The sequence below is a fragment of the Triticum urartu genome, chromosome 3, assembly GCF_003073215.2.
Source record: "Triticum urartu cultivar G1812 chromosome 3, Tu2.1, whole genome shotgun sequence".
Taxonomy (NCBI): domain Eukaryota; kingdom Viridiplantae; phylum Streptophyta; class Magnoliopsida; order Poales; family Poaceae; genus Triticum; species Triticum urartu.
In genome coordinates, this window is record NC_053024.1 from 49,927,523 (window position 1) to 49,940,859 (window position 13,337).

The 13,337-nt window shown below is 42.1% G+C and overlaps 1 protein-coding gene across 1 annotated transcript; it reads right to left on the reverse strand.

Annotated features, from left to right (window-relative positions):
- Positions 1-576: 576 nt before the first annotated feature.
- On the reverse strand, positions 577-2,472 carry LOC125547905 (cytochrome P450 704C1-like). Its single transcript, XM_048711642.1, has 4 exons — positions 1,628-2,472; positions 1,211-1,552; positions 926-1,129; positions 577-833 (listed from the first exon to the last, which is right to left on the reverse strand). The coding sequence occupies exons 1-4, from the start codon at positions 2,423-2,425 to the stop codon at positions 639-641; spliced, it is 1,539 nt and encodes a 512-aa protein (XP_048567599.1). The 5' UTR covers positions 2,426-2,472; the 3' UTR covers positions 577-638.
- Between the last annotated feature and the right edge of the window lie 10,865 nt (positions 2,473-13,337).

Genomic DNA, 13,337 nt, shown 5'->3' on the forward strand with positions numbered 1-13,337 from the left:
GCATACATTGATTGCTGCTCAAATCGATGTGGGGTATTTTTACCCGTGAGTACCCATTTCACCTGTCGGGTGATGCGTATGGAGGAAAATTGTACCCGCTCACGGGTATGGATACAGGTGATGGATAAGTTCAAGAGGGATGGGTAAGGGTATGAGGTAACTTCACCCGTACCCAAACCCGACAGGTATCATCCCTACTCCTTTGATCCCAAAAAGCTTGTCCTAGATTTGTCAGGATTTAGAACCCTTTCTATTCTTATACAAAATCAAAAGCTACTGACCTTATTACCATCTAACATATTCCTACAGAAAATATATTAATGAACATATGTTTTCTCCATCAGTAGTGAACCTGTTTGGGTCAAAAATAAATATGCACAAATGTACAAAACCATCAGATGAATATCAAGTGCCAAAACACAGGTAAAAGGACATGTTTTATGGGTGTGATAATTATATCACATAATAAAAATATTATTCTTGCATATGAATTCATCATCACTAATATCATAATGTCAAAATGAACGTGCGTAGCAACAGACGTCTTCGATGATCTAATATTATCAAAACTCCACACAACAGCACAAGGGAACATGCGCACATTTTGAGACTAGACTTCTTATAGCAGCACAATCATGCTAGTTTTCGGTTGATCGCCGGGGCGACGCACGAACACAGAGCGGGCCGTCCATTTTAAGCGTGAGCATCGGGCGATACCCCACCGTCGAGTCGCGCTCCCACATCTCAAACCTGAAAAGGTAGAAAAGAGTGGCTGCAAATATCTTCATTTGCCTATACGCGAACTCCTTTCCTAAGCAGATCCGAGGCCCCGCCTAGGTTGAACAAGAGGACAAAAATACATACACGTGAATTCTGGATCAGGTCGTAGTTTATTGGTCCTTGAAAATATGGATGATTTATTTACCTGGAAAGCGGTGAACTTGTAGGGGCTCTCCGGGACGAACACACCTTCGTCGTCGAGCCACCTCTCTGGCCTGAACTCCTCGGCGTCGTCGCCCCACAGGAACTTCATTCGGCCCATCGCGTACGGCAGGTAGTTCACCATGTCCCCTCTCCTCACGGTGTGCCCGTCCGGCAACGTGTCATCTGAGAAGCAACATTTGACGTCCTGCGATGCAACAACCAATAATCACTTCCCCGGCCGTGAGACAAATGGAAACACAAATCCGGATGATCAGGGTCAACTCACGGTGGGCACCGCCGGGTACAGCCGGAGGGTCTCCGTGAGTGCGGCGTGGAGGTAGTGCATGCTGCTGATGGCGTCTTCGGTCAGGCACGCCGTGAACTCTTGCAGGCCGCCCACGTTCTGGCGGTCGCCGGTGGTGGCCTCCCGCACCTCCCTTGCGATCTTGTCCTGGATGCGCTGGTCTCTGCACATGACGTAGAGGAACCACGATAGAGTGCCCGCCGTGGTGTCGCGGCCGGCGATCATGAAGTTGAGTATGATGTCCCGCAGGTACTTGTTGTCGAAGCAGCCGGGGTCTTTCTCCCTCTCCAGCAGGAATCTCGATAGTATGTCCTGTTTCTTGGCCTGCCAAATCAACAAATGTCACAGATTTGCTGCCAATCAATCTCATGTTGCAAGAGGGAATTAAAGTTTACGTACGAATTCTTGTCCATCTCTGCCCATCTGCTCGATCTTCTTGTCGATGACGGTGTACACGAAGTCATCGATGGTGCGCACCGACCGCTTCATGGCCGCCTCCGACACGATGTTGAGGAGCCTCTTGGCCTTCCACAGCGGGTCCAAGAACCGGTACAGCACCTGCTCGCTGGCGTTGTCGAACGCCCTGGCGAACGCCGCACCCTCCTCGTTGGATCCGGAGAGCGCGCCCAGGTTGACCCCGAACCCAATCTTGAAAATCGAGTCCAGCGTCGACCGCATGAACAGATCCTCCATGCTCAACCTCTCCCCGGCAGCCGCGGCGGCGGCCACGATGCCCGCGAGCTGGGCAGCCATGTCGCGGAACACGCCACTGCTGTAGTCCCGGAGCATTCGGGTGCTGAACTCGAAGCTGGCGACCTTCCGCTGGTGACGCCACTTGGCGCCGTCGACGTTGAAGATCCCGTCGCCGAGGAGGTCCTCCATCGTGTCATGGGTCATCGTCCCCTTGCCGTAGTTGGCGAAGTTGGTCCGGAGAATGTACTCGACGTTGGCCGGGTCGACGGTGTGGACGGAGCTGCGGGTCAGGGTGAGCATGCTGAAGGTGCGGTACCTGCGGGAGAGCTCCGTCATGTACTCCGGCAGACGGCCCCAGTTGAGCAGCTGGTGGAGCATGGTGCCGGCGACGGGTGGGTAGCTCCGGCGCCTCTTGCCGAGCAGGCCGAGGCGCGTCATGTACAGGCCGGCTAGGATCAGGAGCAACGACGACATCGCGACCAGGAACGGCAGCGGTGAATCCATGGCCTGTGAAACGGCGCTGGGTCACGTATGTAGTATGGTGCTAGAGTGCGCCGTGTGTGTGTGTGGATTGAGGAAGGCATATTGTTGTTCTCGTTATTTATAATAGTACAAATTTTAAGATGGCCAGAACTATTATGAACCGTCCATTACTTTCGATCCAAGAGTCTAGATTGAACGACGTAATAGGTCATCTATGAGGTCACCCGCACTCATATTTGGTAACTGTCCATTATTTACGATCCAAGGGTCTGGCTTGAACGACGTAATAGGTCATCTATGAGGTCACCCGCACTCATATTTGGTAACTGTCCATTATTTACCATCCAAGGGTCTGGATTGAACGAGGTAATAGGTCATCTATGATGTCACCCGCACTTATATTGGTAACTCTTAATTATTTTCGATCCAAGGGTATAGATTGAACGAGGTAATAGGTCATCTATGAGGTCATCCACACTCATATTTGATAACGGTTAGAAAAATAGAAAACACCACAATTGGAAAGTAGGAATTTATAATATATTCCTACCATATAGAGATTGCTCGAGTAAAAGGAAAACAATTGTATTCTTCTATAAAAATATCGTCATGAGTGCTAACGCATATGGATCTCATTTTAATTATTAATTAAGATGATTCATGCCATTAAATTTCATGATTTATATTAAGATATCATGAGGTCACATAACACTAGTAGAAAAAGACCCATTTGTCCCGGTTCATAAGGCCCATTTGTCCCGGTTCGGCAACTGGGACTAAAGGGTCGGTACTAAAGCCCAATACTTTTAGTCCCGGTTCTTATACCAACCAGAACAGATGGGCCTCCACATGGCCGCTGCGGCTTGCCCAGACAGGGTAGCACCAACCGGGACCAATAAGCATCCACGCGTCAGCAGTTCAGGGGCTAGGGTTTTTGCTTTTTTTCTGAAGGGGGGTGGGGGGGGGGGGGGGGGGGTTGGGGGTTTTGGGCGGTTTTGTAGGTTAATTTAGGGGTTTCATATATTGTGTTAGCTAGCTAATAGAGAGAAGTGCCCTCTCTTATCTGTCGATGCTACGTACTATACGTATTGAGAGGACTCGACACGCTAGCTAGTAAGCAAATGAAGGAAACCATTAAGTACAAAAGATCGTCATGAACATTATAGACAGAAGTGACCGACCTCTTCTTCTCCGAGAGATTGGTCGAACAACAAGTTTTCGTATATTTATCCGACGCTATATATATGTATATATATAGACACACACACACACAATGTAAGATCTCTTACAATCCCCTAGCATCTGAACTCAAGTTCCACATGGTATTCTCCGGTTTTATTGATGACGTGGTCAAGAAAGAATCCCGCCAATTCCTCTTGAATTGCTTTCATGCGATTTTGTGGTAGGAGTTCATCCCGCATCTGCCACATCTAATTTGAAGAAGGGGGTCAATACATATATATGAATGAAACTCAACACAAATGATGGCAATAAAATGAAATTGTGAATATTATTGCTTACGCACTTCAAATTGTCTTTTAGAGTAGCCTCGTTTTTTTGCAAGTCGCGTTGTTGATGAACTCGCAAACGTAGTATCCACAGTAATTATTTCCGGGTTCCTATCACAAGCACTTTACGAGAAATAGAGGTCAATCAAACTGATAATGAAGCATTATAAATGGCATTGATGAAAGTAGCTAGAATCAACGAGAGATGCGCGGAACTAGCTAGCTAGTACTACTTACTTTCGGGTATGTCCATCGCAGCTCCCCCGGCAGTCCCGGAGCTTGTGCGGTGAATACTTTCCAAACCCTGGGAGACAAAGAAAACAATTACTTGATATCAGGAAATGAACAAAGTTGCCGATATGGTGCGATAATGATCGATTGAACTTACTTCTCGAGCATTTTAGACATGTCCGCATAGTCCTCGGGAGATTTTCGTCTCGAGTCTAAGATGGTTACTAGTCCCTGCTCAAGCTTAATCTCTAGGAGAATATAGTGGAACCTGCGCACGCATGCATAACTCATCAATTACATTACTATAACCTCGAGTAATAAGGAAAACCAAATATGCACAAGACAGTAACACTCACTTGAAGTTGTAAGGAATGAGTATTTTATCTTTGTTTTGATTTATTACCAACGATCGTAGCATGTTGGCCTCGGTTTCTTTGGCATGAAATGTAAACGTATATTCATCTATGAGATTTGTGTTAATGAATCCGATATCATAGATTTGTGCTTTTCTGCATTCGACGATCTTCAATCTGCATAATATAGTGAGGATAATTATATATACATGCAATGAAAGAGCTGAGCTATATATAGACTTAATGACAGAAGTAGTACTTACAGACAGTAGCAAGTAACCGTTAATTTATCGAGGGCCTTTTGATTGAAAAACTGGAAGAAATACTCAAATGGAACAGACATCAGATCAATTCCAACGAGGTCGTGCTCCTCTTTAACTCCCAACGTCAAAGTATCCTTCCCAGACTCTCTGCAGGTTTTCATGTACCAATCATGGAATCTTCCCATCATCGTTGTTAGAGGAGGACTTCCATCTTTGACGAGAGGCTTCCCGTACTGGCATCTGAATTCGTCCACCTCCATTATATCATAATGTGCATCGTTGTCGTGCATGTAATCTGCAAGATTGGTACCGGGCAAGATCCCCGGATAATTAGTGACGATATCGCTAGACACCTTGAGCGGGGGGCACGATTGGTTCTCTTGTTCGCCGAGCTGGGGATTTTTTTCCCACTTCTTCATTGTGCTTGTTGGGGAACACAGTAATTTCAAAAAATTTCCTACGCACACGCAAGATCATGGTGATGCATGATGCCCCACAAGTATAGGGGATTGCAACAGCTTTCGAGGGTAGAGTATTCAATCCAAATTTATTGATTCGACACAAGGGGAGCCAAATAATATTCTCAAGTATTAGTAGCTGAATTGTCAATTCAACCACACCTGGAAACTTAGTATCTGCAGCAAAGTGTTTAGTAGCAAAGTAATATGATAGTGATGGTAACGGTAACAAAAGAGTAACGAAAGCAAAGTAATGTTTTTGGTATTTTGTAGTGATTGTAACAATAGCAACGGGAAAGTAAATAAGCGTAAACCAATATATGGAAAGCTCGTAGGCATTGGATCAATGATGGATAATTATGCCGGATGTGGTTCAACATGTAACAGTCATAACATAGGGTGACACAGAACTAGCTCCAATTCGTCAATGTAATGTAGGCATGTATTCCGAATAGTCATACATGCTTATAGAAAAGAACTTGCATGACATCTTTTGTCCTACCCTCCCGTGGCAGCGGGGTCCTAATGGAAACTAAGGGATATTAAGGCCTCCTTTTAATAGAGAACCGAAACAAAGCATTAGCACATAGTGAATACATGAACTCCTCAAACTACAGTCATCACCGGTAAGTATCCTGATTATTGTCACTTCGGGGTTAACAGATCATAACACATAATAGGTGACTGTAGACTTGCAAGATAGGATCAAGAACTCTCATATATTGATGAAAACATAATAGGTTCAGATCTGAAATCATGGCACTCAGGCCCTAGTGACAAGCATTAAGCATAGCAAAGTCATAGCAACATCAATCTCAGAACATAGTGGATACCAGGGATCAAACCCTAACAAAACTAACTCGATTACATGATAAATCTCATCCAACCCATCACCTCCAGCAAGCCTACGATGGAATTACTCACGCACGGCGGTGAGCATCATGAAATTGGTGATGGAGGATGGTTGATGATGACGACGACGACGAATCCCCCTCTCCGGAGCCCCGAACGGACTCCAGATCAGCCCTCCCGAGAGGTTTTAGGGCTTGGCGGCGGCTCCGTATCGTAAAACGCGATGAAATCTTCTCTCCTATTTTTCTCTCCCCGAAAGCAGATATATAGAGTTGGAGTTGGAGTCGGGAGGTCTCCAGGGGGCCCACGAGGTAGGGGGGCGCGCCCTAGGAGGGGGGCGCCCCCACCCTCGTGGAAAGTGTGTGGGCCCCCTGGTCTTCATCTTTGGCGAGGATTTTTTATTATTTATTGTAAGATATTCCGTGGAGTTTCAGGTCATTCCGAGAACTTTTGTTTTCTGCACATAAAACAACATCATGCCAATTCTGCTGAAAACAGCGTCAGTCCGGGTTAGTTTCATTCAAATCATATAAGTTAGAGTCCAAAACAAGGGCAAAAGTGTTCGGAAAAGTAGATACGACGGAGACGTATCAACTCCCCCAAGCTTAAACCCTTGCTTGTCCTCAAGCAATTCAGTTGACAAACTGAAAGAAATAAAGAAAAACTTTTACAACTGTTTGCTCTTGTTGTTGTAAATATGTCAAGCTAGCATTCAAGTTTTCAGCAAAGGTTATAACTAACCATATTTGCAATAATTCCCAGGTCTCATGATTACCCATATCAATAGCATAATCAACTAGCAAGCCATAATAATAAATCTCGGATGACAACACTTTCTCAAAACAATCATAATATTATATAACAAGATGGTATCTCGCTAGCCCTTCCTGAGACCGCAAAACATAAATGCAGAGCACCTTTAAAGATCAAGGACTGACTAGACATTGTAATTCATGGTAAAAGAGATCCAATCATAGTCACACCCAATATAAATTAACAATGATGAATGCAAATGAAAGCTGCGCTCTCCAGCTAGTGCTTTTAATAAGAGGGTGATGATTCAACATAAAAGTAAATGGATAGGCCCTGCACAGAGGGAAGCAGGGATTTGTAGAGGTGCCAGAGCTCGGTTTTGAAATAGAGGTGAATAATATTTTGAGCGGTATACTTTCATTGTCAACATAACAACCAAGAGATGGCGATATCTTCCATGCTACACACATTATAGGCGGTTCCCAAACAGAATGGTAAAGTTTATACTCCCCCTCCACCAACAAACATCAATCCATGGCTTGCTCGAAACAACGAGTGCCTCCAACATACATCAGGTCCCAGGGGGAGTTTTGTTTTGCAATTATTTTTGATTTAGTTTGCATAAAGCATGGTACTGGGCATCCCGGTGACCAGCCATTTTCTCGTGAGTGAGGAGCGGAGTCCACTCGTCTTGAGAATAACCCGCCTAGCATGGAAGATACAGGCAGCCCTAGTTGATACATGAGCTATTCGAGCATACAAAACAAGATGATTATTTGAAGGTTTAGAGTTTGGCACATACAAATTTACTTGGAACGGCAGGTAGATACCGCATATAGGAAGGTATAGTGGACTCATCTGGAATAACTTTGGGGTTTAAGGGATTAGATGCACAAGCAGTATTCCCGCTTAGTACAGGTGAAGGCTAGCAAAAGACTGGGAAGCGACCAACTAGAGAGCGACAACAGCCATGTACATGCATTAAAATTAATAAACATTGGATGCAAGCATGAGTAGGATATAATCCACCATGAACATAAATATCGTGAAGGCTATGTTGATTTGTTTTAACTACATGCGTGAACATGTGCCAAGTCAAGTCACTTAGATCATTCAAAGGAGGATAGCACCCCCTCATACCACATCATAACCATCTCAATAGCATGTCGGCACGCAAAGTAAACCATTATAACTCATAGCTAATCAAGCATGGCACAAGCAACTATGATCTCTAATTGTCATTGCAAACATGTTTATTCATAACAAGCTGAATCAAGAATGATGAACTCATCATATTTACAAAAACAAAAGAGGTCGAGTTCGTACCAGCTTTTCTCATCTCAGTCAGTCCATCATATATCATCATAATTGCCTTTCACTTGCACGACCGAACGATGTGAATAATAATAAGAGTGCACGTGCTTTGGACTAAGCTGGAACCTGCGAGCATTCAATAAACATGAGAAGACAAAGCAATATGGGCTCTTTTGTCAGATAAACAATAATGCATATAAGAGCCATTTCAACAATTTAATCATGGTTTTCTCCTACTGGCCCCCAAAGAAAGAAAATAAATAAAACTATTTACACGGGAAAGCTGCCAACAAGCAAAAGAAGAACGGGAAATATTTTGGGGTTTTATTTTTAATTACTACTACAAGCATGGAAAGTAAATTAATTAAAAGCTACAACTAATTTTTTTGGTTTTTTCTTAAGGTTTATTAAACACACAAGAAGAAATCATAAAAGGAAATAAACAAGCATGGATGATACAATGAAAAAGTATGAGCACCGACATCTAGCAATGAGTGTGTGTGAACATAAATGTAATGTCGGTGAGAAATACGTACTCCCCCAAGCTTAGGCTTTTGGCCTAAGTTGGTTTATGGCCACGGCTGGCCTGATAGATATCCATAATAATAGTTGTTCGGTTCGTACTGTGATGCAGCGGCTATCACCTCTTGAGCTGCAGTGTGGCGACGAGCGGCCTCCGCTCTCCTCTCGTACTCATCTGCCTCCTCTCTGGTAATAGTATATCCTCCTCTTGCCTGATAATCAAAGAAAGCAGGAGCAGGGAGAGTAATACGGACAGCACGGCGTCTGTCAAAGATTAGTCAGTACTGGAGAGGCGATTCGTTCCTCTTGACAAAATGGTGAGAAACCATAGAATCAAAATTTAAATAAGCAGGAGGCAACTCCATGTCTCCTTCACGAACGTCTATCTCAAGAAATTTAGCTAAGCGGGTTGCATAAATTCCTCCAAAGAAATCTCCATTATATCTATTATGATGCAACCTACGAGCTACAATGGCTCCCATATGATAAGATTGGTCTCCTGACACAGCACTCCTGAGAATGCTAAGGTCAGGGACACACATGTGACATGCTTCATCCTTAGCATTTATGCACCTACCTATGAAGAGAGCAAAATAATGTATAGCAGGAAAGTGAATGCTCCCTATGGTAGCTTGTGTTATATCTCTAGATTCCCCTACAGTTATACTAGCAAGAAAGTTTCTAAATTCAGATTTAGGGGGATCCCTAACACTACCCCATTGTGGAAGTTTGCAAGCAAAAGTGAAATCCTCTAAGTCCATGGTATAAGATTTGTCATAAAGATCAAACATGACTGAAGGAGAATTACGCGAAGATGAATACTCAAACCTCCTCACAAAAGAGCTTGTGAGATCATGATACTGGGGGCATTTGTCTGCCTCAAAGTCCTCAAGACCGACATTACGCAAATATGTGTTAAATTATTCTTTAATTCCTGCACGATCCATAAAATTTTCAGAAGGCCACTCACAAGGACGCACTGGAGCGTCTCTTGGTGGCTCTTCGTTAGCATCACGCATTGCAAGCATGGGTTCTTGCTTCCTTGAAGAACCACCTTGGAACATTTTTCTAATCATATTTCTTCCTTTGAAAAATTCTGAAATTTTTTAGTAACTTCAAAATAAAAATAAACCACACTCAATAATATTGATAGCAGCCACTCCTACAAGTGCCTAGGGCCTATATCATGCATCAAAACTACTTTTGACCATATAAATTTGTCATGCAAGCTCAAGAACAGGGTCACCTAAGCAGCAAAAATTTGCAATGAATAAAGCACTAGAACAAAAACTAATTGGACCAATGGAGGAGTCACATACCAAAGTTCAATCTCCCCAAGCAGTTTTGTGAGAGGTGCTTTGAGCAAGGAGATCGAAAATGGCAGCAAGATGAGCTGGAACTCGTGCTTGAGTTGGTTTTTCGTGTTTGTGGGAGGAAGAAGAGGATGGGTGCAGGAATAAGTGGAGGAGGGCCACCGTGGGCCACGAGGCACGGGGCGCACCCTAGAGGGGTGGGCGCGCCCTCCACCCTCGTGGCAAGGTGGTTGGCCCCCCTGGTGTGTTCTTTGTTCCATAAATCCTCAAATATTCTAGAAAAAATCATATTTAATTTTTAGGGCATTTGGAGAACTTTTATTTTCGAGGTAATTTTATATTGCACGGATAATCAGATAACAGGCAGAAAAATATTTGTTTTTATTTTATTTAATATAAATATCAGAAAGTAAAAGTGGGGTACAGAAGGTTGTGCTTCTAGTTTCATCCATCTCATGCTCATCAAAAGGAATCCACTAACAAGGTTGATCAAGTCTTGTTAACAAACTCATTCTGATTAACTTGAAACCGGAGAAATTTCGAATAACACTAGGTTACCTCAACGGGGATATGCATATCCCCAATAATAAGTATATCATATTTCTTCTTGACAGTAGGAAGAGGAAATTCAAAACCTCCAAATATAATTGATGGAATTTTTCCAATAGAATTGATACTATGAACTTGAGGTTGTTTCCTCGGAAAGTGTACTGTATGCTCATTACCATTAACATGAAAAGTGACATTGCCTTTGTTGCAACCAATAACAGCCCCTGCAGTATTAAGAAAAGTTCTTCCAAGAATAATAGACATACTATTGTCCTCGGGAATATCAAGAATAACAAAGTCCATTAAAATAGTAATGTTTGCAACCACAACAGGCACATCCTCACAAATACCGACAGGTATAGAAGTTGATTTATCAGCCATTTGCAAAGATATTTCAGTAGGTGTCAACTTATTCAAATCAAGTCTATGATATAAAGAGAGAGGCATAACACTAACACCGGCTCCAAGATCACATAAAGCAGTTTTAACATAGTTTCTTTTAATGGAGCATGGTATAGTCGGTACTCCTGGATCTCCAAGTTTCTTTGGTATTCCACCCTTAAAAGTATAATTAGCAAGCATGGTGGAAATTTCAGCTTCTGGTATCTTTCTTTTATTTGTAACAATATCTTTCATGTACTTAGCGTAAGGATTCATTTTGAGCATATCAGTCAATCGCATACGCAAAAAGATAGGTCTAATCATTTCAGCAAAGCGCTCAAAATCCTCATCATCCTTTTTCTTGGATGGTTTGGGAGGAAAAGGCATGGGTTTCTGAACCCAAGGCTCTCTTTCTTTACCATGTTTCCTAGCAACAAAGTCTTTCTTATCATAACGTTGATTCTTTGATTGTGGGTTATCAAGATCAATAGCAGGTTCAATTTCTACATCATTATCATTACTAGGTTGAGCATTATTATGAACATCATCATTAACATTTTCATTAGGTTCATGTTCATTGCCAGATTGTGTTTCAGCATAAGACATAGAGATATCATTTGGATTATCAGGTGGTTCAGCAATAGGTTCACTAGAAGTTTGCACAGTTCTATCATTTTTCTTTTTCTTCTTTTTAGAAGAACTAGGTGCATCAATATTATTTCTCTGAGAATCTTGCTCAATTCTCTTAGGGTGGCCTTCAGGATACAAAGGTTCCTGAGTCATTCTACCAGTTCTAGTAGCCACTTTAATAGCATAATCATTTTTCTTACTATTCATCTCATTGAGCAATTCCTTTTGAGCTTTAAGTACTTGTTCTACTTGAGTGGTAACCATAGAAGCATGTTTGCTAACAAGTTTAAGTTCAGCTCTAATATTAGCCATATAATCACCCAAATATTTAATCATATCAGCATCTTGTTTTAATTGTCTACCAAAATAAGCATTGAAGTCTTCTTGTTTAAACATAAAATTATCAAACTCATCCAAGCATTTACTAGCAATTTTAGCAGGAGGGATTTCAGCTTTATCATATCTATAGAGAGAATTTACCTTTACTACCTATGTCGGGTTATCGAGGTCTGGAGGTTCTTCAATAAGTAAAGGATCAAGATCATATGTTTCTTCGGCAGGCAGTAAATTAAGACCATGTATTTCTTCAATAGGAGGTAAATTCTTAACATCTTCATCTTTAATACCTTTTTCTTTCATAGATTTCTTTGCCTCTTGCATATCTTCGGGACTGAGAAATAGAACACCTCTCTTCTTCGGAGTTGGTTTAGGAATAGGATCATTAATTGGAGCAGGAGCTGGCTCAGGAGGTGCCCAAATATTTTCATTTGTCAACATATTATTCAATAAGATTTCAGCTTCATCCAGTGTTCTTTCCCTGAAAAGAGAACCAGCACAACTATCCAGGTAATCTCTAGAAGCATCGGTTGGTCCATTATAAAAGATATCAAGTATTTCATTTTTCTTAAGAGGATGATCAGGCAAAGCATTAAGTAACTTGAGAAGCCTCCCCCAAGCTTGTGGGAGACTCTCTTCTTTAATTTGCACAAAGTAGTATATTTCCTTTAAAGCAGCTTGTTTCTTATGAGCAGGGAAATATTTAGCAGAGAAGTAGTAAATCATATCCTGGGGACTACGCACACAACCAGGATCAAGAGAACTAAACCATATCTTAGCATCACCCTTTAATGAGAACGGAAATATTTTAAGGATATAAAAGTAGCGAGATCTCTCATCATTAGTGAAAAGAGTGGCTATATCATTTAATTTAGTAAGATGTGCCACAACAGTTTCAGATTCATAGCCATGAAAAGGATCAGATTCAACTAAAGTAATTATATCAGGATCAACCGAGAATTCATAATCCTTATTAGTAACATGGATAGGTGAAGTAGCAAAAGCAGGGTTAGGTTTCATCCTAGCATTTAGAGATTGCTTATTCCATTTAGCTAATAACCTTTTGAGTTCATATCTACCTTTGCAAGCTAAAATAGCTAAAGAAGCTTCTTGATCAAATAAATAACCCTCAGGAATAACAAGTGATTCTTCATCATCACTTTCATCATCATAATCAGATTCAATATTTTCAATCTCTCTAGCCCTAGCAAGTCGTTCCTCGAGAAAATCACCAAGTGGCACAGTAGTATCAAGCATAGAAGTAGTTTCATCATAAGTATCATGTATAGCAGAAGTAGCATCATCAATAACACGCGACATATCAGAACGAATAGCAGAAGCATGTTTAGGTGTCGCAAGCTTACTCATAACAGAAGGTGAATCAAGTGCAGAGCTAGATGGCAGTTCCTTACCTCCCCTCGTAGTTGAGGGATAAATTGTTGTCTTAGCGTCTTTCAAGTTCTTCATAGT

Excerpts from the sequence above, each read along its gene's own strand:
- LOC125547905 (XM_048711642.1), bottom strand. The coding sequence starts at position 2,425 with ATGGATTCACCGCTGCCGTTCCTGGTCGCGATGTCGTCGTTGCTCCTG. Across the intron at positions 1,553-1,627 it reads GCAGAGATGGACAAGAATTC|GCCAAGAAACAGGACATACT; the intron begins GTACGTAAACTT and ends TTGATTTGGCAG. Across the intron at positions 834-925 it reads ACAAGTTCACCGCTTTCCAG|GCGGGGCCTCGGATCTGCTT; the intron begins GTAAATAAATCA and ends TGTTCAACCTAG.